The sequence below is a fragment of the Fundulus heteroclitus genome, chromosome 8 (assembly GCF_011125445.2).
Source record: "Fundulus heteroclitus isolate FHET01 chromosome 8, MU-UCD_Fhet_4.1, whole genome shotgun sequence".
In the NCBI taxonomy this organism is placed as follows: domain Eukaryota; kingdom Metazoa; phylum Chordata; class Actinopteri; order Cyprinodontiformes; family Fundulidae; genus Fundulus; species Fundulus heteroclitus.
This window is the reverse complement of record NC_046368.1, coordinates 16260674-16286909: the sequence shown is the minus strand read 5'-3', so window position 1 is coordinate 16286909 and position 26236 is coordinate 16260674. Positions and strand designations below refer to the sequence as shown.

General features: G+C 40.6%; 2 protein-coding genes across 14 annotated transcripts in view; one reads left to right on the top strand and one right to left on the bottom strand.

Annotated features, from left to right (window-relative positions):
• dnm1a (dynamin 1a) overlaps positions 1-9755 on the bottom strand; it is a 67066-nt gene extending 57311 nt beyond the window's left edge. For 4 of the 12 annotated variants that reach the window (XM_012874509.3, XM_036140202.1, XM_021322579.2 and 1 more), the window contains exon 1: positions 9337-9753. In XM_012874509.3, the coding sequence (XP_012729963.2) occupies positions 9337-9497 (161 nt within the window). In that variant the 5' untranslated portion in view covers positions 9498-9753. Of the gene's footprint in view, positions 1-9336 lie in introns of all 12 variants that reach the window. The other 8 variants (XM_012874508.3, XM_036140204.1, XM_012874505.3 and 5 more) reach the window with 4 other exon arrangements.
• A 3069-nt stretch (positions 9756-12824) lies between these two features.
• Positions 12825-24873, top strand: ciz1a (cdkn1a interacting zinc finger protein 1a). 2 transcript variants are annotated; one of them, XM_021322561.2, is made up of 16 exons: positions 12825-12977; positions 13430-13441; positions 13539-13707; positions 15401-15528; positions 15663-15880; positions 16579-16699; positions 16801-16882; positions 19478-19569; positions 19690-19766; positions 20304-20504; positions 20627-20757; positions 20868-20961; positions 21047-21151; positions 21268-21387; positions 21474-21674; positions 24116-24873. In XM_021322561.2, the coding sequence occupies exons 3-16, from the start codon at positions 13541-13543 to the stop codon at positions 24638-24640; spliced, it is 2262 nt and encodes a 753-aa protein (XP_021178236.2). In that variant the 5' UTR covers positions 12825-12977; positions 13430-13441; positions 13539-13540; the 3' UTR covers positions 24641-24873. The 2 variants fall into 2 exon arrangements, with proteins under 2 accessions (XP_021178236.2, XP_021178235.2); XM_021322560.2 differs by lacking the exon at positions 13430-13441.
• Positions 24874-26236: the final 1363 nt, after the last annotated feature.

Genomic DNA, 26236 nt, shown 5'->3' with positions numbered 1-26236 from the left:
CAAGTCCAGTATATCTAATTATCTTATTTTAGGGGTAAAAAATGCTCACTCCATTGGCAGATAAACTTATATACTTGCTTACATCAAGGATAAATACACTAATTTCAATAGTATGTTACTCACTTTTAGTTCCCTTTTTGCAGATAACCATGTTGGATCTGTTAACAAAGCTTTCAAAAACATTTCTCACACTGATCTCATGCTGAAGATCTAAATCATCTTGAGTCTCGGGTCCTTTCTAGTGCTCTCATCTGTTTAGTTCACCCTACATGTTTTCCATTTGATTTAGATCTGGGGGGAAGACATGACCATTGAAGAAGGTGGAATCTGTGTCTGGTGAACCATATCTGTATTGACCTAAACATATATTTTTGGATTATAATCCTGAGGAAAGACTAATTGATCATCCATTTTGAGTTGTCTGGTGGAGGCCCCTAGATTTGCATTTAAAAATCCTCCTATATTTCACACCAGGCCCACAACCCCACAGATCATCCACTGTTCCTAACAGTGGATATCAGGATCTTTTCCACATATTCATATTCTTTTTTTCATGCAGAACAATCTTTGGTGTTTGTTGCAGAAGAGACAATCTTAGCACCTAGTCTCAGTTACAAACCCTGTGCATTTTGGTTCTGATGGTGTGATGGGAAATACTTTTACTAACCCCAAACAACTACATGAATCCATTGGACGCCCATTGGACATTAGATATAATGTGGTTCTGTAGATTTTGGGCTCTGGACAGGGGCCAGTGGCTGAAATAAACGAGTGGCTGAAAGAAACAGGAAGTCTTTGAGAGCTAATTTGAAATTCTTTTCAGGTCTCATAAACTTCAATAAGTACATAGAAATATACGATATATGGGTAAATAATATACACGCCTTTAAGTCCTCTCCTTATTGTTTCATGCATGACCCGTCTCACAGCTTAAACCCAACACTCCTTCGCTGCTTATGCACATCACCTCACTTCCGATTCCAGAAGCTGTCAGACACTGAGCCTCATCTAATCCTCCTCTAATGCGTCCAGTATTACAAGCCCTGACAGCAACGTAGCAGCGCAACGATGCTTGTGTTTCCCCCCCAACAGGCTCCACAAAGATGGGATGGATCTAGCCGATGAATAAATAACACACATTCAGACAAGACAGAGGTTGATGGTGGAGCCAACGGCACTTCTGGTTGCTGGATGGTTGGAATCGTGGGTTAGGCCACATCCAATAGGAGAATGTATTGAAGCCAAGCAGAGATTAGTGCTAATCCCCTGTAGCGGTGCCTCGATAAATTATGTCATCTCCCCCTCTGTTTCCCACTGACTGCCGTCTCACCCTTTACAGGCTCAATCCGGTTTTAATAGTTTACCACGTAGCATAAAACTACCTTTAAGATTGCAACAAGGCCCCTAATACCACATTTTACCGCATCCATAAAATCTTAAACATTTTGTCAAAAGCATATGTGAAAAAGCATGTAAATGTTAAAGCAATGACTTTTTTTTTTGTTCAGCAATCCTAATTATATAAACGTACTTGCTTAACTCCTAACCTTTACCATTTACTGGTAAATTAAAAGGAAGAAAAAAAAGAGATTGCAAGTGAAGCATGTTGTAGAAAACTGGAAGGATGGTTTGTGAGAAAACAAGTATGAAGAGCTTTTTCTGTGGTTGTGGTTTTGTTGAAACTCCCTTAAGAATCGCCCCCTGAGGTTGTGTGTTCATTTTTTATATATGTATATCCTCAGAATATATATGTTTTAAAACCCTAAAAAATGTTAGAGCAAAATTTTACTCCTTTCCTCACATACAGCTGCAAAATAACATTATTTGAAATCTATCACCATTAACGTCAACAGAAAATGTAAACTGCAGACTATTCTAACATTTGTACGATCTTTGGAAAAATAGCATTGCAGTGCAGAGTTTGTTTATCCCATTGTATAATTACCGCATAGGCGATTATGTTTCAGCTGGGAACAAGTTATTTAACCCGAACTAGTGCAATGAGTAGCTTGTCATTTGTTAAACGACCATGTTGAACAACACATCCCGTGGTCGTGGAAAAGATGTTAGTCTGTTTCAGAATGGTCAAATCATTGGCATGCATCAAGCAGAGAAAACATCTAAGGAGTTTGCAGAAACTACCAAGATTGGGTTAAGAACTGTGAAATGCATTATTACAAACTGGAAGGATAGTGGAAAAACCTTGTCTGGAAAAAAAATCCTGAATGATCGTGATCGTTTGGTGAAATCAAATTGAAGAAAAGCAACAGTGGAACTCCGGGCTATGTTTAATGGTGAAAGTAAGAGCATTTCCACACGCACAATGCGAAGGGAACTCAAGGGATTGGGACTGAACAGCTGTGTAGCCTTAAGAAAACCGCTAATCAGTGAGACTGACTGGAAAAATGGCTTCAATTTACTAAGGTACATAAAGATTGGACTCTGGGGCAATGGAAGAAGGTCATACGGTCTGATGAGTCCAGATTTACCCTGTTCCAGAGTCTCACGGTAAGAAGAGAGGTAGATGAAGTAATGCATCCATCATGCCTAGTGCCTACTGTACAATCCTGTGGGGGCTGTGCTGTGGTGGTCCAGGTTCAGCAACAGTATGAGCTCAAAGAATGAGGTGAGCTGACTATCTGAATTTACTGAATGACCAGGTTATTGGATTAATTGATTTTTTTTCTTCCCTGGTGGCACAGACATACTCCAAGATGACAATGCCAGAATTCACCGGGCCTGAATATGTGAAAGAGTGGTTCAGGGAGCATAAGACGTCATTTTCACACGTGGATCGGCCACCACAGAGTCCAGACCTTAAACCCCATTGAGCATCTTTGGGATGTGCTGGCTTTGCACAGGAGGCGGACTCTCCCATCATCAATTCAATCTTGGTGAAAAATGAATGCAACACTGGGTGGAAATAAATCTTGTGACATTGCAGAAGCTTATCGAAATAATGCCACACCGAATGTGTGCTCTATTCAAAGCTAAAGGCGGTCCAATGAAAGATTAGAGTGTGTGACCTATTTTTTGGTGGTAACTTTTTTTTTTGGCCAGGCAGTGCATAATGTTGAAACAAAAAAAGAATCAACCAAAGTGAAATGCTTAGCACACCTTAGGACACCCGACACAAAACTCCCAGGACTGTCAGGGGTAAATGTCTACACTGGTCGTTGTTTCTTTGGTAAATGCAGTGGTTTGCAGGGGGTGGTAATGGCCCCGGAAAGCCCTGGTTCCTGGAAATGGCTCCTGAAGTGGAAACACATCTCCACTATTTAATACATGCTTGCTATTCATTTAAACCTTTTAGTGTAGCCCAGGTGATTACCTCGTGGCATTATACACTTTTGATAGGTCACGACATTCGAGTTAAAGAGAGGAACAGAGGAGGATGTATTTTATGGCAACACCTCAAACACACTGGTTTGACCATGGAAAAGTCCAAATAAACAATCCCAGATATCAGGGAGACATCAACAATATAGCATGAACATGCTGGAAAAGTTAAGTCATCCTGTCGTTCAGGAAGGAGTTAGGTCATGTGTCCCAGAAATTAATAGGTTTTGATCTGAAATGTGGATATCAGCCCCCAGAACAAAGCCAAAAGACCTTGTGAGGACGTTGGCTGAAGCAGATAAAATAAGTGCCATTATGCACGGTGAAACAGGTCCTGTTCCGACATGGCCTGAAAGACCCCTCTGAGAAGAACAAAGCCCTATCCTAAAAGCAACATAAAACAGATTAAAGCTCGCAAATCCCCTCTGGGACAATTATCTAAATGTTTTGGCACATGTCCTCTGGTCTAATGAAGGTAAAATTGAAGTGTTAGAGAGATGAAAGTTTGCAAGAACAGAGGGCAGCATCATGTTGCGGGGGTGTCTGCTGGACTGGTGCACTTGTCAAAATAGATGCCATCAAAAGGAAAAGAAGATATTACAGAAATCTTGGAATAATATTGCAAGACAACAGTTAGGAAATTGTAGTTCTGGCAGATACATCTATTACAAATGGACAGTGACCTAAGGCATACAGTTACAAAGTGACTTAACCACAGAAAAGTCACAAGGCCAGGACCTCACTTCTACACAATTTGCGGTTGGAGCTGAAAGAATGTGAGAGGGCAAAACAGACAATAAACCTGACCCAAGTTACACCAGGTCTGTCAGGAGGAATGAGACAAAATGCCAGCAAACTATTAAGAGAAACGTTTGGAAGGACACACAAGTTGTTTGACCCAAGGTGTGAAGTTAAAAGACTATTCTAACAAATTCCAAGGAAGTGCATGAAAACAACTACATTTGCAGAGAGATAAAAGCACATTTCTAAAAAAAATTATCTCTCACGTCTTTGTAGCATTCTGCAAATAGAAATAAATTTGATAATGCTAAGTTACATGAGGCCAGAAATGTTTAGTCTGAATTGTCTGTTAGGCAATGAGAAAATAACTTAAATTGTTTTTTTTACAGTGCACGTAAATATCTGTCTTAAATATCTGTAAATATTGCTTGGTTACATTGCAACAGTCATTTCAAAAAGGCATCACATTCAACATGAATATGATCAGTAACTGAAATAATGTATGCGAGTGACTACATTTTTTTCTGATTTTCATGCTTTTAGCAATAAGCCATTTAACTGGCACAGCTCTTCAACTCATGGAAAATGTATTAGGTAGAAAACCTAAAAAAATACTTTGTAAACAAGAGTTTACACAGTTTCCTTCATCCTGTATTCATAGGGACATTATCCCTTCTCCTAATGTTAGACACGATAAAGTATTTCATACAGCTGCAGTCCACTGTCCTGCTCCTCTCTTCCAGCCCTCTGCCTCAGTGTTATGTAACACATGACGCCATCTTTATATCATCAGCTTAATGTGAGGGTGGCAAGGGTTATGGCAGCTGGGAGCGAGGAATCACTCAGCCTGTAGTTTTACCGTACAGCATTAGGCTGTGCAAGTCAGCAGGTAGGATAAGCAAACCGTTGTAATATCATCCTACGGTGTTCGACTGCATCACAGGAAAACTATTCTGCAATGTAAAACTTTTCTTAACCTTATTTTACTCAACACTTTCATGTATGGAGGTGTGAATTGGGGTGAGACTTGGCAGGAATCAGACCTATTGCTGAGTTGTAAGTGAGGCCTCGTCAGCAGGTCTATAAAAGCTTGAAACTCTACACTTCTTCAGACATTATGATGGGAATGGATGGAATGGGAAGCGAAACGTCTTCAGCCTCACAATAGCAGTCCAGTTTTTTTCTTTTTTAACCGTTTTTTGGATGGATTATGACCTGGATCAATGAGAATCTTCACCAACAAAATGTTGTTTTTGCCATGATTTCTATTAAACAATAGGGGGAGTCAACAGAGAAAACAACCACCGTTGCAATAATAAGCAGTTTTTGTTGGGTTTAGGGGAATAGGTTTTGCTGCTTTGACTGAATCAAATATATATATATATATATATATATATATATATATATATATATATATATATATATATATATATATATATATAGAGAGAGAGAGAGAGAGAGAGAGAGAGAGAGAGAGAGAGAGAGAGAGAGAGAGAGAGAGCTGTCCATGGTACTGAAAGTACGTTTGAATACTTAAGGAGTTATATTTATGTACTGTATGAGACGTTCAGCATATTAAACTAATGCTGCAGAGTAAATTTAATCCATTCTCAGATAGAGAGAGAAATATGTCACGTTAAATACAACAGTGTTTTACTCAAGAACTTATCAGTAAATATTGTTATTTTACCCACAATGCCACTTTCAGTGTAGGTTTTGCATGACTACAGGTTTTTCTTTTTAATTTAAGTCTTTTAACAGATTTTTATTTTCACTTTAAAATTAAGAATTTGAATTTCAACTTCTGCTCCTAATTACTGTTCAGCATGCGACTGCATGTGTTTGACTCAAGAGACTTGCTTTGTCTGAGATAATTAGACCCCTGTGAGTTTAAAATACTAACTGGCCGACAGCTTTAAATCGAAGATAGTGGTTTTACTCATCTTTATGTTATGTTAATGAAAAACAATGTTATTTACATTCAAAGGTGTGCTATAATTGGGATGTGTCAGTAGAAGTGTTTGAGTAGAGAAATTATTCATATTTCAGATACTTACTTTATTGTTATTTTATGTATTTTATTTAGATATTTAGAAACCAAAACTAACAGGTTAGAGATACATACCCATAATGTGAATGATCATGGAGGAGGATGATATGCAACCCCTTAAATATGTTCTTATCTTTGAAATCTGTGATATTTTACATCTTTTTTGCCTAAATGTTATTGCATCTGCAAGGATCTTTTGTATAAATTACAAATACAGAAAAATAAAAAATAAATGATGCATCCACAGCCAAACTGATTAAGGAAGAGTAAAAATACTCTTAAAAATTGCAGCTCTTTGATATGTATTCAACTAAGCATCTTTACTAAATGCAAACCCCACTACTACAGATAAATTCATCATACTCTGCCATTTTCTAAGGAAAGTAAAATCAAATTTCATTTGATTTAGACCTACTAAACCAAAAAGATATGGCTTGATCCAGCTGAGGTGAGGTGATAAACAGTCAGATGGGGATAACCAACATTAAACTGAACAGTGAGAGCTCAGTGGGGAAAAAAGGACACATGGCAGAACTAACACGGTGAAGGACAAGCAACACAAAAGACAACTGACACATTCGATTAATGTCCCAAGGGGTCACTCCAGGCTTTTGATGCCACATAAATCAACACCGTTTACTCTCCTTTTCTCCCAGAAATACACCTGCCAGACGCACAGCACCATCCACTTTGATTTCATAGATAAAGTGCTCCTTTAAACTGAACCTGACTGCAATCCTGTCAACTACCTTTCTTGAATTGGGCAGTTTTCAAGACCCCATTGGTGTTATAACCATCACTAAACTTGGAGAGAATCTCACTCACTTGTCTTAGTTGTCCATATAAACACTTAGTGCCACAGACAAGAAAAGGCTTAAAAATTGAATGCAGGATAATGTTTGTTCTCCACTATTTGCAAAGGTCATGTTTCAATGCTGGATATCTGTTAAATAAGGTCAGGTGATACATAAACCCTCCGATATGAAATAACTGTATTGAACAAAGAAAGACATAAAATAGTTTTAGCATCAGCTACGAAGAAAACATCCTTTGGGCTGCATTGTTGGATGTCTATGTTATACTGACAGGAGGAGGAAGCTAGGATGGGGGAGAAAAGAGGTGCAAACACACACTGTTGTACAGTTTTCATTGGTTTAACCAGATAAAGGCAAACCGAATAAGGAGTGGAGGTGAAGCAGTAGAGCAGCATCCTTACAACTGAACTCAGAGCGAATAAAAACACAATAGTTTCTGTTTTACACTGTGGTAAAAAACACACGTCCAGCATTCTCATTAACATCTCTTTCTATGAGTTTTCTGATTGGCATCCAAACCTCAATCTCCAAGGTAAACTTCAGCTGGAAGCTGTTACTATGACTACAGCCGTGTGAGAGCAGTGTAGCGTTGACCAAAATGAGTGTGAAGAGGGCTTTAATCACTTGAAAAGGCAGAGCATTATTGAATCAGGGTCTTTCTAAAACAAAAAAAAGAGCTGTAACGATGCCATTGGTTACAGTTTATAAAAATGGCGCTTTTACAGCAACTTCAAATGATTAAACAGGAGCAGGAATCTAATCGCTTACTGCATTTATTGCAAAACATTCACACAAGTCTGATTAATGAAGAAAATGTATTTAGACATGAAACAAGTAAAAACAAAAGTACCAGCTAAACAAATGACAACTGAATTAAAATAAATGAAAAGAGCCTGATACTTAAAAAAAGGGTAGTGATCAACATAAACACCTAACTTAAGAGAAAACTAAAAAGGTAAGGATGTTTTAGAGCTGGATATCATAATACATCATCACAATGTCGCCATCACTCTTCATTAACTTTATTCAATCACTAACCTATATATATATACCAGGTATGTATACAGTACCAGATGTGGGCACAAAGAGCAGTATGGCTCCAAGCGACTGGACAAATTATATGCAGAGTACAAATGTTGTGTACTAGTAAAAATTGTGTACTTTTATTATTCTTGTAATATATTCTCCCATTTTGTTTGTATTCATTTTGGTGCTGTTTTGGCTTTCTCATTTAGTTTTGTGCAGTGATGTGCTGTTCACCAGTGTAATTCATCTGTTCATCACAATCTACGAGTGTATTTATTATAAATTCTCCTCCTGAGACCTCAGTAGACTGTACGGAGAGCACTGTGTGTAGATTATAGAGACATGTAAACAGACACCTACTCTCAGTTAAGATGGAGATTAGCTGCCGCTAGGTGAACTATGAGTGCACCTATAAATCTTCCTGTGAATAAGAGATCTGTTAAAAAAATCTTTTGACTAACTCATGTAAGGATAATTCTGGATATTTGGATCCGCTGGACATTATTTATTTGCCCAATCTTTTATGATGCATATTTCCAGTTGTGACCTCAGTTGGTCAACTTAAAGAAACAAGGCTGAATCACACTGACTGCGTCATCCGACAAACATCCGAAACAACAAGAAGCAAAAGTGTCTTTAAATCAGGTTTGTTGGACCTTGCTGCTCCCTGTGCAGTAAGCTTTCCTCTCAGCATAATAAACGCTGGTAGACAGATGGTTTGAGCTGAGCTGAAAGGGCTCAAAGCTCAGGTGGACTCATTTTCCCTCACTGCAAGGTCACCAGCGACTGCAGCGCAGCAGATCAGATTTGCTCCACTTTGCTTTCTTTCGTCTCTTTCAGCAGTAAACAGCAGCTCTGACAGACAGGAGAACAACGTGGAAAATATCTGCAGACGGTTCTGCACAGAATTAAATAGCCTGGAGGTTAAGGAAAAGGGAGGCTATAAAAGCAACATGACTGGACAGAAACTGTATCCCCCTGCATAGAAAGGCAACACTTACTCTGACTCTAAGGCTCTCAGGGGGATTTGTGATTATCGAGACAGACATTTATGCTGAATTCACCCAGTTTTTAACTACTGGTCCGTGAATGCATCGTGCGGGAGTAAACAGATAAACTTCGCCGGGGATTTATGTAGGCCTCACAGAAATAATCTGCCTGCCAGGGCGCTTTCAGGGACAAAAAAAAAGTGCGACTAAAACGCGAACCACCCGGATAACCGTGCGCCAGTTTTGGACCAACCCGTCTTAGTGCGTCCTCTGGAAAGAATTTCAACCTGCCCCATAATGAAGGTGTGAACCAGGCCGCTTGCGTGACGCGCCGGAGCGCACCTACACCCCCGCAGCCCAGGATAAAGCTACTTACCTCCCGACGAAGTTCTCCAGAACCGAGCTCTTCCCCGCGCTCTGGCCGCCGACCACGGCGATCTGCGGCAGGTCCAGGTCCGCGTTCTGCCCGATGGCCGAGAAGGCATCCTGCATGCGGTTCACCAGAGGAATCAGGTCCTCCATTCCCCGGTTCCCCATCTTTGCGGCGCTAGAGGATGGTCTATCCTCCTTGTCAACGCAGCAGCGGGTTTATGTATCTATCCTCTCGGTCTCTGCTCGCCACCTTCCCGTTCTGAGGGAGCTTTTCCGTTTTTATTTTATTTTTATTCTTACTGCTGGGTTTGCTCCCTCATTTATGGGCCTTCCTCGGTGTGGCAGATCGCCTCAGAGAGATAGGACTCTATCCACGATGCTCCTCTAAAAGCACCGCAGAGGAGAAGGAGGGGGGAGGAGGATGATCTCTTCCATCGGAAGATCCCTGCAGTACATAACATACACCACCTGGTGGCGTATTTTTTATGTTTAGGAAGGAGTTTGACTGCGTCCCATTTCATAGCGTCATGCTCAAAGTTTGTGCACAAACATCTTGCAGTCATAATTTTAACTTTTTTACTTAAAATCTCATTATTCTGTCATCAAAAGTCATAACTTTGATGTCTGAAACTGAAGTAATACTTTTGAGTTTAAAAAGCAATATTTTTGACTGAAAATCACAAGTTTAAATCCAGAACCATGAGATTGAGAGTTACAATTTTGACTTTCAATCTCCTAAGAGAGAAAAAGTCCTCTTAATGAGATTAATTGTGAGATGCGTTCAGCTTGTTCAAAACGCTGCATGAAAAGTTGTGATGAAAATATTTCTCTTGTATTAGCTTCCTTTCATTGGCTTCCTATGAAATCCAAAATTAAAATTAAAATACTTCTCATATTATAAAGTCCTTAAACAATCAAGCTCCATCATGCATCAGAAATCTGATTGTTCCATCATATGTTCCTAACAGAACACTTCACTCTCAGACTGCAGGTCTGGTGGTTCTAATAGTAGACTCTCCTGTGGAACCAATTCCCACTTTTAGTCCATGAGGCAGACACCCTGTTTACTTTCTGTACTACGCTTAAAACTTTCCTTTTTGATAAAGCTTATAGTTGCAGTGGCTGAAGTTATGCTGAGTTATGCTGCTATAATCGTAGGCATCTGGACATTTTTACAGTGGCGCTTTGCACCTCAGGGCCACCTGCTCTCAATAATTTCATGTTCTCCTATAAATTATTACTTGGCCCTGTTTTTCTCTCCCAGATGAAGCCACTGGAAGAGCTACTGCTACCATTCCGTTTTTACTTTTCTCTCAGATAGAAAGTACTCCTGGATCAGTGTTTCTGTGTCCTTTTTGTGTCTCTGCTCCGTCTTCTCAAACCCCGCAGCAGATGTAGCAGATGGCCATTCATACGGAGCCTGGTTCTGCTGCCGGTTTCCTCCTGTTAAAGCAGAGTTTTCCTCTCCACTGTCACTAAATGCATGCTTGTATGAGGGATTGCTGCAACGTCAACAACACACTGCTGTCCACTGTCCACTGTGGGAATATGTTCATCAAGAAGGAGAAAATTCTGAAAGTTCATGACAATCTGCTGGGCTTCTCTAGATAGCACCCATCGTAACCTGTCTGTATAATCCTACTGAACTGACTTTGTAAAGGGCTTTAAAATATCATGTGTCATGTGTTGTGAATGGGTGCTGTATATATAAACTGAATTTAACTAGATACAATCAATTATGAGATTGTAAGCCATAGCTGTGAATTTCAAATTTTGACATGTTAATGTCAAAACCATGTGAGATTAACTAACAATTTTTACTTCCTATCTCATAGTTATGACTTTGAAAGTCAACATGAGCTCTTTTAGGTTCATACCCATGACTTTAAATTTAGTAATTTTGACAAATAAGATGGAAGTAATAATTTAAAATTGAATGATTATATATATATATATATATATATATATATATATATATATATATATATATATATATATATATATATGTTTTATGAAAAAGTACCGTGAGAGATCAGCGACACACAAATAAGGAGACAAACACTGTTTCTGCTAAAATAATAGTGCCCTTTTATTATTCCCCACAGAATACAGCAACAAAAAACAGCAAGTACTTGGCAAACACCAATTCTGCTAGGATAAATGTCCCCTTTATTCCGCACAGAATATAGCAAAGTAGCAAGCATTAAAGCAACAAGCTTTGAAACAGGCGCGATGCTCAACAGATTCTCAGAATCACCCTACCTCGGCACAAGGACTGGAGCCGGTCAGTCCCAGTAGAGTAGCATACACGCGGCCGGGCGTCTGTACGCAAACCCACGGCAGACTCTGGCAACTGATGGCGGTCCCCTCCTTTAAATACCCATAAACAAAGTATCATATGGGAGCGAGAGTGGCCAATTCTCTCGCCCAGCTGATCTGTTCGTCCCGTTTCCAAAACATGTTTCCAAAACAGAAACCGTTCCCAGCATCTCAGCAGTGTGTGAAGCAAAATAGCATTGCGAACTCAGAATACAAATATAAGCAATATAAGGAATACAGAGATTGATTCAGTCTTTAACCACAACACATTGTCATAAGTTCCCACCACCAGTTAAAACAAGTTACACACATGTTGTTCTTAGGTTTATGTGAACTCAAAAACAAGTACCAGTTCTTCTCATAGTATAAGTGCACAAATTAAAACAAGTTATATGAAGAAGCTAAACAAGTTATATAACTAACCAGTTTTTTCCCAAAATACATTGTCAAAGAACAAAAATAATTCTTTAGTATATCAATATCCAACTTCTAAAGTCATGACTATAAGAAACGATGTCAGAATTGAGATTTTAAAATCAGAATTTTCCGTTTTCATCTTATAATTGCTTCCTTCAAAAGTCCTTTTTATCTTCTAAGTTATTATCAGTCTTCCCAGTGTAAGATGTCCCAGTAAGTTTTGCAGGAGAGCCTAATTTTAAGGAAAGTAGAGAAATAAGTGAGTCAGCCAGTATGATTGAGACCTGAGCATATATATATATATATATATATATATATATATATATATATATATATATATATATATATATATACCTGTATTGTTTATGAAGTTGTTTAGAGCCGCACTTTCAGTTGGCTCAAACTAAAGTCTTTGGATAGACTATGAACTATCACTGGTTTTGAATTGGGCGTGCTTGCTTTTGTGACAAGCTTTGAGGGGACATTTAAGTAAAGTGAATGCAATTTTTTAGAATTTTTTTAGGCAGCTATCGAGTTTCTTTCTCATTGAAGTAACATTAGGCCTCAAAACAGCAGTCAGAATATTTTGTTTTAGTATTTTAAGTTTATTAATCCCACAAGATAATTTATAGTGTAGATTTTTTATTTTAAAACAATGTTTAATATTGATATAAATAAAATACATTTTCATAAAGTAATACAAATAATATTGCGGTTTCTTGCGTGTCTAGGACAGCCACTGGGGGGCGGTGTGACCCACCACTTTCTTTTATTTTTCCGAGTCTGGTTTTGGATTTCAGAAGAGCAGGTTTGCGGCGAGCAGTGAACTCTTCAGTATGACTTTTGGCGGATATTAAAACAACGCTCTATTTGTTTCCCCCTTTGCATCAGGATTAAAGGAATCCCCAGGTAAAAATATTTTAAAGTTATTTTTCAACGGCCATATCATTGAACTAGCTGGCTGGGTGAAAGCTATGCTAAGCTAACCTGTTGTTTTCAGCGTGAGTGACGGCTAACGTAACATTAGCTTCGCTCACGTTGAAGCAGGTGTAATTATTGTTAGCTCAACTAACTATTAACACCCTGCTTTTATTTTTAATGATAGTCTAGGCTGTTGTTAAAGGAGTTAATTTACAAGATAGTTTCCTTTCTGGAGTTTTTTTGTTGTTGTTGAGGAGGTGAGTTGGCGTAAAGTTAATGATTTAAGCTAACGTTAGCTAGTAGCGCTGAAATACGAGAGCAGCCTGATATCCGAGGCTGTGCGCAGGGCAATAAAGTGTGTTTGACAACACGCAGCGGACTCAAGGACACATAAAAACCAGCCTCTCTTTTTTTTTTTTTTTTTTTCCTCTCCGCTCCAGGGTTCTCATGCGGTAGGACCTTTGCACCACTCTTCTCCGCGTCTGGCATCTCACTGTGAACCAGGGGAGGACATTATTATTATTGTTGTTGTTGTTATTATTTCTGCAGTGATGTTCAACCCACACATCCATCAGCAGCAGCAGCAACAACAACAACAACAGCAGTTCCACCAACACCTGCGACAGCTGCAGCAACTTTTCCAACAGCAGCCTCCGCCTCCGCCAGCAGCCCAGCCGTCTGCCGCTCACCATGTCGGTCATCACCACCAGACTCCGCGGTAAGACCGTCAACTCGAGCCCGGGGATTATGCCGGGGCCTTCGGCGGTGAGCTAAAAGGACCAACACCTGCCAAACCTCTGTGTTCCATATGTCTCGTTAAACCGCAAGCTTTAATGCATCTTTATAATTGATGATGCACATCAGCACACAGTGCATAATTGCAAAGTAGAAGGGAAATTATACATGGTAGGAGGTACAATTAGAAAGATATGTATTCTGATCAGGTGAGACTAAATAGATTTTTTTTTTTTTTAGCTTACATGCTAGATGCCGTGGAATGTGTGATGCAAAGCTGACGATGCAAATCACCCTGAACACAACATCCGCATGGGGAAATGTGATAGGGCTCATGCTTTGGGGATCCTATTCTTCCTGGAGAGATGGTCAGGAAGATGGATGAAGCTAGATTCTAACAAGAACACCCGTTAGGCTGCGAAGGCCAACACCTCAACCTTAAAAAAGCTGTCAGAGATAAAATGGAACGTTTTAGATGAACACAATTACGTCCGATAACGTTTTAAGCAAAGTTCAAACCCTAAATCCAATTGAGATTCTATGGCAAAACATATTTATTTAAATAAATAAAAGGATATATTCATGCTTTCCATTCAATCTGACTGAGGTACTCTCGTAAACCATTAGCGCTGAGTTATCAAGATCTGACGTGACGTGGTCAGCTCAAAGAAACTGCAGACGCAGCCTGAGCCGAGCATTTTAACGCAGGGGAAAGACTGCTCTCTCTCTCTTTTCAAGCAGAGATTAATTAAAGTGCAACGCCGGTTTAGTGTAAACATTATTTATATTAACATCCCGCTTTGTAGACCAGAGCTAGATCAGCGGCAGCTTTGCAGATAAGTAAATTATTTGAAATGTGGACACGCAGAGGAACGGGGTCTCCTCCTCCTTGCACCTTCAGCAGGCGGGCTGCAGGCAGCAGCAGGACGAAGCCCTGACTTCAGTGCTTGGAAGGTGGGAGGGGCAGGGCTCGCAGCAATACTGCTCGCTAAAAACAATAAAATGCAGACGGATCAATGCTTTTACGAAATCTCCAACAACACAGAGAAAAGTCGCTAGATTTGTCGCTTTTCTGAAGAAAAAAAACGTCACTAGAGGGGTCTGAAAACTTGTTAAATCTAGCCACAAAGTCGCTGAATTGGCAACCGTGTCTCTCTTGTGAGTGGCTTTGCTTTGGTCCATCACTAAAAGCGTTACAAAAATGTAAGAAGTTCATGGATAAACTTGCAAGGCACTGTTTAATATTTAGCTGTTTAACATGAAATGTAGCGATTCATTTGTACCTTCTTAGGGTTTGCCATATTCTGTTTTTTTTTTTTTTTTTTTTAAACCACTAGTTATCTTGATTTCTTGCTTCAGAAGAACCTGAATCTAACCCTTTTGGGGCTGCTGGTGCCTGCAAACAGTAACAACAAACTGATCTGAATTACCTCAGTTGCTGTGAAATTGGTGGTGGAGCAGCTTGCATTTGGATAAAACATTTCTCATTGTGTTCAGATAAAACATTTACTGTTCTTCCGCTTCACAATCCTTGTTTTAAGCTGATTGCAAATAGGAATTTAGTGTAAAAGGAGAATTTTCAGACTTTGAAGACAGCTTACTGTTTTGTTTTTTGTTTTTTCTGTTATTTGTGAATATTTAGTATATGGGTTTTTTTTGTTGTTTTTTTTGTCCAGCACCATTCCTGTTCCAACTCAGACCGGCCCTCCGCCTAGGATGGTCAACATGTGCCAGACGACCCAAACAACCCTTATCGCCCCCAATCCGATGCTGCAGAGTGCTATCCTGATGCAGCATATGCAAGGTACGGTTTGTATTAACCTTGATAATGCAGTGTCTTGACATAAAGGAAATACCTGCTTTTTACATGTCTAAGTTGTAGTTTACAGCTATACGTTACTAACGAGGGCGCACCTGTCCCGCTCTGCTTTCCTCCAGGCAACATGCGGGGCTTTGGGATGGGGGGGCAGCAGTTCAGACAGTTCTTCGCGGCGGGGGCCCGGTCATCACTGCTCGGGCCAGTCCCCATGGGAATGACCCTCAAATCCCACATCATGGGTTTCCCGGGCGCACGACCGTTCCACCCACACAGTCGCTTCTTCAACGCCGCCTCCACCGCCGCAGCTTCTTCCTCCTCTTCCTCCAGCTCTACTACAGTAATGACAGAGGGATCATTTTATTAATTTGTCTGTGAACATGGAAACCAGCATGGTTTAATAATTATAAGAAAAAATCTTATTTTGTTGGGCCTAATAATATATTAACAATAGCTACAGGCAAGTCTCATCCTCCTGTATTTAATGTAGTGACAGTATGATCACTTAAACAGTTTTGTCAAAGCATTTCAGATTTTAATATTTGTCCTTTTTGCAGGGTTTAGTTAAGCAAAGTGAATAGATGTAGTTTTTGCAAACTTTAAACACATTGATTTGAGGTCTGAGGGGAATGAGAATGGTGTTCTGATTTATTCTGTTATTTCAAACAAGCTTTAATATTTTACAAAGGAAGCTTTTATTAATTAAACAATTTCCTACTCAGAATTACAATTATTTTTATTAATTTTTGTTTATTTAAATCTAATTCAGATTATTAATTATTAATAGAATTAATAAAGAATATATCCCTCAAATAAAATTATTTTTTAAAAGGTCAAAATTGAATGATTGTTTTAATCCTTTTTTAAAGGTTAGTAAATTAATGAGATTGATCAATCCAGAGCATTAAAGCGACATGTGTCTTAACTCTTAATTGCTTTAAGGAGACCTTTCTTTTATGTATGTATTTCTCCTCTGAATATCTTTATTTCTCACTGCCATAGTTAAAGAAACCTCTTGGTTTTGGTCTCTGTGTGCAGGACGCCGCAGCTCGCCAGTCGGACAGGAAGAGGGATAACGATCAGGTGGCTGGAGGAAGCACCGACAACCAATCAGCAGCAGCCAACAGTACAGATGAAGCTACCGATGAGACTGCAACAGGTAAGTGTCTGCTGCTACAGGGGACAGCTTATCATGGTGTCCAAAGTGAACCATTACTAAAGCACATCCATACGTGGTAAATCTGAGTTTCTCACTGACAGATGGCGCCGTGGAAGGAGACAGTAGCCAGATGTCTGAGGAGCAACTTGAAGAACCCGTAACAAAGCGACAGAAGACTGAAGGGTGTGCAAACAATTTTATCTTATTGCTAGTAGTTTTATTTATTAACTACAATTTTTTTTGTCAAATCTTGCTACCTCTGCAGATATTAAATATAGTACATAGTATGGTTGTTAAGATGTTTGGATATAACCAATGCTAAAAACTGGTTAATCAAATTATTCAAAGATACTCATTTGCGTCTAAACCAAGACAAACCAACCCATTGGCATTCGTGATTGGGTTAGTTTGTATAAATTTGCAAATGACTAAAACAAACCAATGTGCCCCCCACATTACTCCGTTTAGTTGTGAAGTTATAGGAGGCTAATGTGGCTAATTATAACACAGGTTAGGGTGGAGCAATGCTGAAGCTGACTATTAGAGGTGAATAAGCTGGACCCCGTAGCAACCTACCCTGCCGCTAGTTGATAACTGAAGAAAACATGAAGCAAAACTACCAGAAAGATAGATTATCCAGAGCTGCTGAGGATCTGCATGGACCAGATCCTTTTTTTTATGTATATACCAGTGTTTCCCCTACCATTCAACATCGGGGGCGCCCACCCAAGAAGTTTAGGGCATGTAGTAAATTATTATACGTCTGTGCGTGTTCTTGGTTAATTTAATTCAAATTATTCCCTTTCTAAATAGTGCCAGATGGCACCCTGAGCTGTTTCTGTCTGTAGGCTCTCACATAATAAGGTGGACACGAGTCCGTGGACAGGTACGCGCAGAGCTCAATTTTATGAGCTGGGTCACACTAGAAACTGCTCGGCGGGAAGAAATCCTGTGGGACGTATAGGAATTTGTCATAAGAAATAGTTAATAAGTGCGCTCAACTATGAAGTTTAAAATATCCTTGGAGAGTCTGCGCGGTGCAACCAAGTGTGCAGCCTCCTTTAATGTTTCCACTAAGTCGTCGCTCCTTTACTTTCAGCTCAGTCACCTGCGTTCGCACGCAGGTAAAGTCACACTCCCGCCAGGGGAGAGAGCGCTTAATCGCAACATATTTTATCTGCCTTGGTAAATATTTCTGCATTTTGGAAACAGACCTAGTTTCTGAGGATGGCTGCACTAAAAAGTCCCATGGAGTGAGGAGCGCTGAGCCTCTGTTGGCCGTGAAGACGTCGGCGGAGTCTATTCTGATGGGGGAGCATGGGGCGCTCATTAAAGAGAAATGATTAAATGGTTAAGTTATCCCGACAAAATTTGTGTTGTTTGCGTCGGGAGAGCAGGATCCAACGGGATAAATACTTCCTTTTTCTGTTGTGTTACAACTGAAAAAGGAAGTATTTGTTTATTTCACGTGGTGCCCTGATTACTTCAATATGATGGATGATGATCATGTTTAAACTGTTTATTATAGCCATTAACGCTCAATACAGCACGTTCTCAACAAGTAAATGACTCTATGGTCGTTTTCAGATGTCCTACAAAAATACCATTTGCTTAGATTGTCACAAATCACCAAACGTCTGTCTGTTGGAAAGAAAAATCCACCTTCCTTAGTTCCTGGAAACAGATGGGTGCTTTATTCTTGGAAAACGCATTTTTGTTGCTAGATAGACCCCATGAATGGATCAGAAGCAGAACCCCAATGTAATAAGATTAAAATGGAATAAAGTTGACGCTCAAAAATATTATAAACATCTAGATTTTAAAGAGATTTTCATTCAATCTAGAAGTAGGAAGGAAGAATAGCAGGTAGCCTTCAAAAATACAACCATGTATAAATAAATATACACGATGGAGACAGAAACATAAAAAATACTGAAAGAAGATGGCTGCTCACATAAAGCTGTATTCTGTGATATTAATGGACATAATTTCTAGGGGAAACACTGTACACTATAAAAATGTTTATTATGCCCCCGATTCATGTTTGTTTTGAAACTCAGTTTATTTTAGCACAGAATTATCCTCGATTCATTCGTCAGTAGTCAAATTTATTTGCATGAACATCAAATTGGCAGAAAAATGGGAGCATGCAACGGTACACTATAGATAAGCAATTGCGCAATCAAATCAAAGGTACACCTGCATAAAGGATTTGAAAACCCTTACCATTAGTCTTATTTTCTCTGCTGTTTGATCAAACAAGGAAGTGACACTTTTAAAGTGTGTGTATTTTCCTAAACAAGGGCTGAATTGTTTCCTATTTATTGGTTTTGCCCTGATCAAGGAGGTTAAAATATTGTCATTTTGTTATTATTCATGTTTTGCTTCTAACAAGAAACAATCAGAAACTGGTATCAAAAATGTTATTGAGTTGGAAATTTTAGCATCGAGATCACATGGAACATGTGATTACAGATGCGTTGCTAAACTCTAGTTGTTTGTTCTTTTGTACATTGTTGGAAAATGAATTTGAGTAAGACAATACCGTGTTTCATTGCTGTCTAAAATATAAAATGAAGAAGGCGTGATCTAAACGCCTTTCTGTCTCATCGTCATCATCATCATCAGTTTGTGTAGCACATTTCAGCAGCAAGGCGGTTCAAAGTGCTTTGCATCGTGGAAACATAAAGACATCACAAACACATCGTAATAGTCACTGGTTGTGAGACCAGTACCGAACATTAGACATCAACATTTAAAACATCGTTTTTGTCTCAGGTCAGAGGAACCTCAAGAGCAGCGTCTGCTTGAGCAAGTCACAGCAGCTCAGTCAGAGAGCACCGACAGCGCAGCCGGCACTCAGTCAGAAGGTAACCCCTCCACACTCCAATGAACGAAAAAAAAAAAAATAGGATCTATAAGCCATCTTGATATAAACTATTGTAATTAGTTAATTATTTACATGTTTCTGGCTTTTGGCCCTTTCCTAGGCTGCATCAGTCAGGAGGATGGGGACTTTAGTGAGGGGCCGGATGATGTGGTGATGGAGGAGACCAAAGCTGATGACGTAAGAAAAGCTCAACACAAGATGAAGACGATGCAGAAAAATCACTTTTATTGTAGCTTATTCTAATAGCAATTGATGCCAAACAAAGACTTCCCATAAAGTCTTTGTGCCCTTCCTCCCACACTATCTGTCAGACAGTTTCTGCAAGTTCCCCATGACTCCTGCCGAGTAATTCATAGAGGATTTTTGTATTTGTGTGTTTAGATGGGTGGAATTGACTGAGAGCTCTGGAAGTCTGTCTATAAAAATATGATTTTTTTTTTTTACATGAAAATGTGTAGGAGCCTTAGATATTTTAAATGATTTGTATCTGTACTGATTAATTGGTTTTCTATCGGAACCTCATCTTTGTGACCCTAATGCCAGCAAACTGACTGTGAAAACTTCTTCAAGGGTTATTTAAATGAGATTAAATGAGTAGTGCTACAATAGACTCTTATTCCTCCTACACGGGAAACATTATGATGCTTTATTATGACGAGACACCCTAAATCCAAAATCTTATTAAGTATTATAATTTGCCATTTCTCTCTGAAGGCCTTGGGGAGTTTATCAGCTCAGTCACCCTCCGGTGGAGCGAGCGAAGACGCCGAGCAGGTAAACCTACCAACAGAGGAGACCGCACAAGACAAAGACGCCTCGACGGCTTTCCCGGAGAGCCAGGACGAAGAAGCAGCGTCTGAGGGTTCAAACAAGTTCTACTGCTACCTCTGCAGCATCACCTGCCACAACCAGCAAGTAGGTGGACCGCACACAGAAGATGCTCCATGCAGATTTTTGTCAGAGAATAATAAACTCCGTGTAGGCGTCTTTAACTCTGGCCCGCTGTGTGTTGTTTTTTTTTTTTTTTTTTTCTCTAGAACTTCAGGAGTCACATGAACAGCATTTCCCACCAGCAGAGGATGATGGAAATCCAACACATGAGCAACGCCTGCCTGGTCACCCTGCTTCCACGGGTGCAGGAGTCTTTACAGGGTGCTAGCAAAGATGGGTCAGTTAAAAAAAAAAATCCATTAAAGGAAAAAAAAAAAAGCATTTTTGCCTTTTGTTGCTTTTTTTATGCAATTCTGACATACTGGCTTCATGTGGTTGATGTGGCAGGGACAGAAAGGCAGACTTAAAGCAATGGTGTGCTACATGTCACACCCACTTCACGTGTAGCATGGTGGACCATCAGTCCTCAGAGGAACACAAGGTAATAATAGGCGAATAAATCCACAGTGAGGATGTTGCAAAGCTCTAGGTCTCACAAAAACTGCTGTTTTTCTTCATTTTTTTAGCTTGCTAGTAAAACCGACCTGTCCTTCTGCGCTGTCTGCCAGAAACGCTTCAAGACCTCCCAGAGCTTTTTAGAGCACCTGTACTCTCAGGAACACAGGCAGAAGGTAGATTGGATTTATTTATTTATTTTTTATACACAAGAGCAATCAATTCCCTGGAGTGAAGCCTAAATTTTGATGCTACAATGTTGCCAGCACCGACGTTTGTCATTGTTAACTAGATCCAGGAAAGAGGCTGCGAGACTTTGGCTAAGCTGACCAACTTGGGCACAGATGGCTTTTCATTTGAGGTGGAAGCCCAGGAATTGCAAAAGAGTAAAGGAGACAAAAGATTCACTCAGGTGAGATGCGTATAATATGTTGTTGGCTCTGATTAACAATAACCAAATAAGTCTCACTTTCACATATTAACATTTCACGTCGACAGGATGACTGGTCCTCCACCAATGAGGTGACCCTAAACGACATGACCAGCGACAAGCAGTATGACCCTGACACCGTCTACGGATCCAGTTTTTTGGATCCAGTGGCAGGTTTCATCTGCAGGCTTTGCAACAGGTTTTACCTCTTTGAATCCTCTGCCCTGCACAGCCACTGCAAGTCACTGCAGCACTTTGAGAACCTTAAGGTAAGTTTGACTACAGTAATTATCTGAAGCCAGTTAAAGCCTTCTTTATTTTTGCTACAGATTCTCTGTCGGATGCACATCTGGACATGTTGCCGTTCTAAACCATCCCATGGTAACTCGGGCTATATGTTTAGGTTAGGATTACCTCAGCCACAATCTCAAGTGGTTTGCATTTAAAAGTTTTCCTCCAGGGTTTCCCTGTATTTATACATTCGACTAACCGTTAATTTTACCAACTCTCCTGCCTCTTTACGAAATAGAAGTTTATTTGGGCGCTTTTCACAGACAAAACTGTCACAAATGGCTGTATTAAAAAAAAAACTGAATAACTCTTAAAATTGTTTATAGGGAATGTTACTTCTATCCCTGTTGACAAATGAGAATGGTTTAGGTAGATTTTACAGTAAATATCTTACTTATAGCTCATTTAACTTCTTTAAAGACTCAACAGTCACCTAAATAAAGTTGTAGAGCTAGACGGTGGTGGATGGTGGATTGAAAAGCTCTGTCCAATGGTCTCAGTCTTATGTTTCAAACAAGGTAACCGCTGGAAAGATTACTAAGTAAGGGATAATACCCAACGAGGTGTCCATTATCAGAAATTAATGGACGACACAAAGGCGTGAATTGGCCGACATGAAGTCCATTAATTCCTGATAATGGACGTTACACGATCAGTTGTGAAATAAATAAATCTCAAATAAATTATTAATACTTTAATGTTTTTTTTTTTCCCACTGTTAAACTCGTACACACTGTCTTCCTGTTACCAGCTAACATTTGAGCCAGCGTAATAATTTAGATCAATCAGGCTATTTGACCAAAACTTTTCTATAGGTGTCCTAGAACACTTTAACGGACACCCTGCAGCCAATCGGAATCGAGTGTTCACACCAGACCATGGTATAATCTGAGATAAAGAGTGGACTCGGGTGGATGGCCGTATCCAGCTGATGAGGCTTAAAAGACATGTACAGTTGAATATTATTTGCATAAAAGTGATGATAAATGTTCTTAAATGATTGAATGAGGCCGGCTAAAGGGAGCCGGAACCAAACCGTGTGGAACCCCACAGGTCAGAGAGGAGATTATTGGAGGTGAATTGTTTGCCACACCAGAAAAGATCCTCCCTGAGTCTGAACTGACTTTCTAAAACTTTTATAGTTTTCGGAGAAAAAGCGGTTTTGAAACGGACAAAAATTGCCAGCATAGCTGCCATGAAGATCGAGTTTGTTTAGTCGAGGAGTTACCTCAGTGTTTAAAATGGGATGAAACTCAACCTCGTCTTAGTGAGCTGTTAAAGATTGACAGCATTGAAGGACCGATACTAGTTAGACTCCCAGCCAAGATGGAGGGTATAGCTCTAAGGAGCATGGTGAGGGTTTCATGTTGCCAATAAATGTAGCTAAGTCTTGTTAGTGAAATAGAAGTAAGTCACTGAAGCACTGAGAACCATCAATATAAGGAAAGGAACTTAGGGAGAGTTCAGGTTTCAAGTCGATTACCTTATTTACAAAAATGTGTGTTGCCGTCATCATTAGAAAGTAACAGCATGGTGAGGCGGGGGGACACACAGTCCTGTTGATGGTATCATATAATGCTCCCTAGGGTTACACCTGCTACGATTTATTGGATTAGTGAAATAAGAGCATGTAACCTCTTTCTGCCTCATTATAAGAGTAGAGAAGTTCTTTAACGTACTTACGATAGTCTACCGTTTTGGTTTTCAGATGAGTTGAATAGTGCCTTGAATGACGTTTAAAGCTTGCAGTATTGTTTTGTAACACAACCCTGATATTTCAAGTCGGTATGCAACATTTGACATGTATCCATGCCCAGTGCAGGCTGCCCTTCTCATAAAATCACCCATGTAATTTGAAAGGGTCAGATGCCCCCCCCCACCCACCCCCCCCCCCCCCCCCCCCCCCCCCCCACCCCCAGCCTCTCCTTGTTTCAGTGGGAGACTCTGAGGATAATCTAGAGTACTGAATGTGGTCTTGTCTTTACAAGTACCGCCATGACTTCTCTATCTGCTGGTCCAAAGTGGTCTGCTATCAGATTCCAAAACACGGAGAGAGACTGTTTAATTTTGCGACTTGGAAGAAACAGGTCTAGCGCCTCTAGTGGCTGAAAGTTACTCCATGCTGCTTAAGCTTCTCCACATTTTTCCTGTCCTGACCCCTCTGGTGTTTTATTTATTTATTTATTTATTTTGGTCTTCAATAAGTTGTTTGTTCACTCCTTAGAAAGGTGACTTCTGGTTGTACTAGATTTCATTTAGGGGTATCAGAGTAAATGGGGCAGAATACATTTGCACGCCACACTTTTCAGATTTTAATTTGTGAAACATATTTAGAACCAAATGTAACCAAATTCCAAAAATTCTTTGACTTAAAGATTATTCTGTTTTTTTTCTCTCTCTCTCTCTTCTGTTTTCCCAGAGCTACAAAGCGATGGTTGGTGAAAAAGGCGAAGATGCTCAGCACTCAACAAAATCGCCCCCAGCAGCGGACGGCCTCAGACCCGTAACACAAACTGCAGACTGTTCACGAGAAAATGTGCTTACTACTGACACAAGTGAAGCCGCTGACCTAACCTCGCCTGTTTCGGTCACCAAACTGAAAACGCAGGAAAAAAACCAGCTGAGCGAGAACCAAGCAGAGGCCAGCTCGACCCCTCAGCACTTCACCCTCTCAGCGACGAGCGACGAAAACCCCGACCAAGAGCCCAGTTCTGACCAGGAGAAGGGAGGTAAAGCGTCCCAGGTGTCTGCACCTGAGGAAAGTCCAGCTGAGCTTCCTGCTACCAGCAGCGAGGCCGCAGACTCCCAACCTGCTGAGGTTTCAAACGGAGAGGAAGAGGAGGAGGAGGAGGAAGCTCCTGCTGGCCCTGGGAGAAAGAGCTGCGGAGGAAGGGCGAAAAGCGCAGCTAAAAGACGGTCAGCGCGAGCCACGAACAGACGCTGAGTCTGCAGCGTGATGTAGGAAGGAAAGCCCGTCTCTTCTTACTGGAAGGTGTAAGGGAACCACACCAAAAAAAAAACATGAAGACTGGCTACTGAAAGCGGTAGAACAGAACCTCGTGCGGATCTCCCTCCGGGTGGGAAAGTAACGGCTGCTAAACGGAGGTTATTGCCATCAATTGTGAATTAGGCTTTATTTTTGGCTATTAAATAAATAGAATGTTATTTGGATGCCATACCCTAATGTCACTGTCAGATTACAGCAAACCCAACGTGAGCTGCAGAGAAGCCCCTTGTGCTAAGTAACCATTAGGTGGAACCAGAGTGCGCTGTATCAGGCTGCGGGCGTTTATTAGGGCCACATTACATCAAGCTGAGTATGCAACCTGAAGACAAACGCCAAGGTGGTCAAATAAACTTTGTCCTCTCCAGTAATGAAAGCAAAATAGTCTTGCAGCTTGAAATCGGCTTGATTGCCTTTTCTGAGGTCAGAATTGAACATTCACGGCCCACAATGTTGTTTGCATACCGTATTTTCCTGACTATAAGGCGCACTTAAAATCCTTAAATCTTCTCAAAAATTGAAGCCGCACCTTATATAGGGTTTAAGGTGGGTGAAGAGAGAGCTGAGCCAAAAGGCGAAGCTCTCGATTTACCGGTCGATCTACGTTCCTACCCTCATCTATGGTCACAAGCTTTTGGTCGTGACCGAAAGAACGAGATCCCGGATACAAGCGGCTGAAATGAGTTTTCTCCGTAGTGTGTCTGGGCTCTCCCTTAGAGATAGGGTGAGGAGCTCAGTCATCCGGGGAGGACTCAGAGTAGAGCCGCTGCTCCTCCACGTCGAGAGGAGCCAGTTGAGGTGGCTCGGGCATCTGGTCAGGATGCCTCCTGGACGCCTCCCTGGAGAGGTGTTCCGGGCACGTCCCACCGGGAGGAGACCCAGGGGAAGACCCAGGACACGCTGGAGGGACTATGTCTCCCGGCTGGCCTGGGAACGCCTTGGGATTCCTCCTGAGGAGCTGGCCCAAGTGGCTGGGGAGAGGGACGTCTGGGCCTCCCTACTGAAGCTGCTACCCCCGCGACCCGACCCCGGATAAGCGGAAGACAACGGACGGACGGACGGACCTTATATAGGATTACCGTTGTGCTTGCTGGCTGATTTTAATGTGGTACAGTGTGCTCAAAAATCTGTTAAGATATGTAAATACGACTGGTAAGCAACGAAGCCGCTCCACTCAATGGATATTTGTCCGCCTGACTGTACTTTTCGAAACTAGAAGTTCATTCATGTAAAGGCCCCCACATTTTTGGGCGTAGTTCCACAGAGGTCCGTGCGGATTCCCCGCATTCAGGTACGCGCAGGGCTCAATTTTTACGCTATAAACTTCTTGGAGGCAATAAGTCGTTACATCAAACTGTTTTATACGTGACACCGAGCTTGATGCATTGAGCTGCTCCAACACTGTAAAGACGGAACTAAAAATAAGTCAAATTTTCTTGAAATAAGTGCGTCTGTGCTTGATTTGAGCAGGTTAATAAGATTATCTGCCAACGGAATAAGTATTTTGACCCCTAAAATAAGACAATTAGATATACT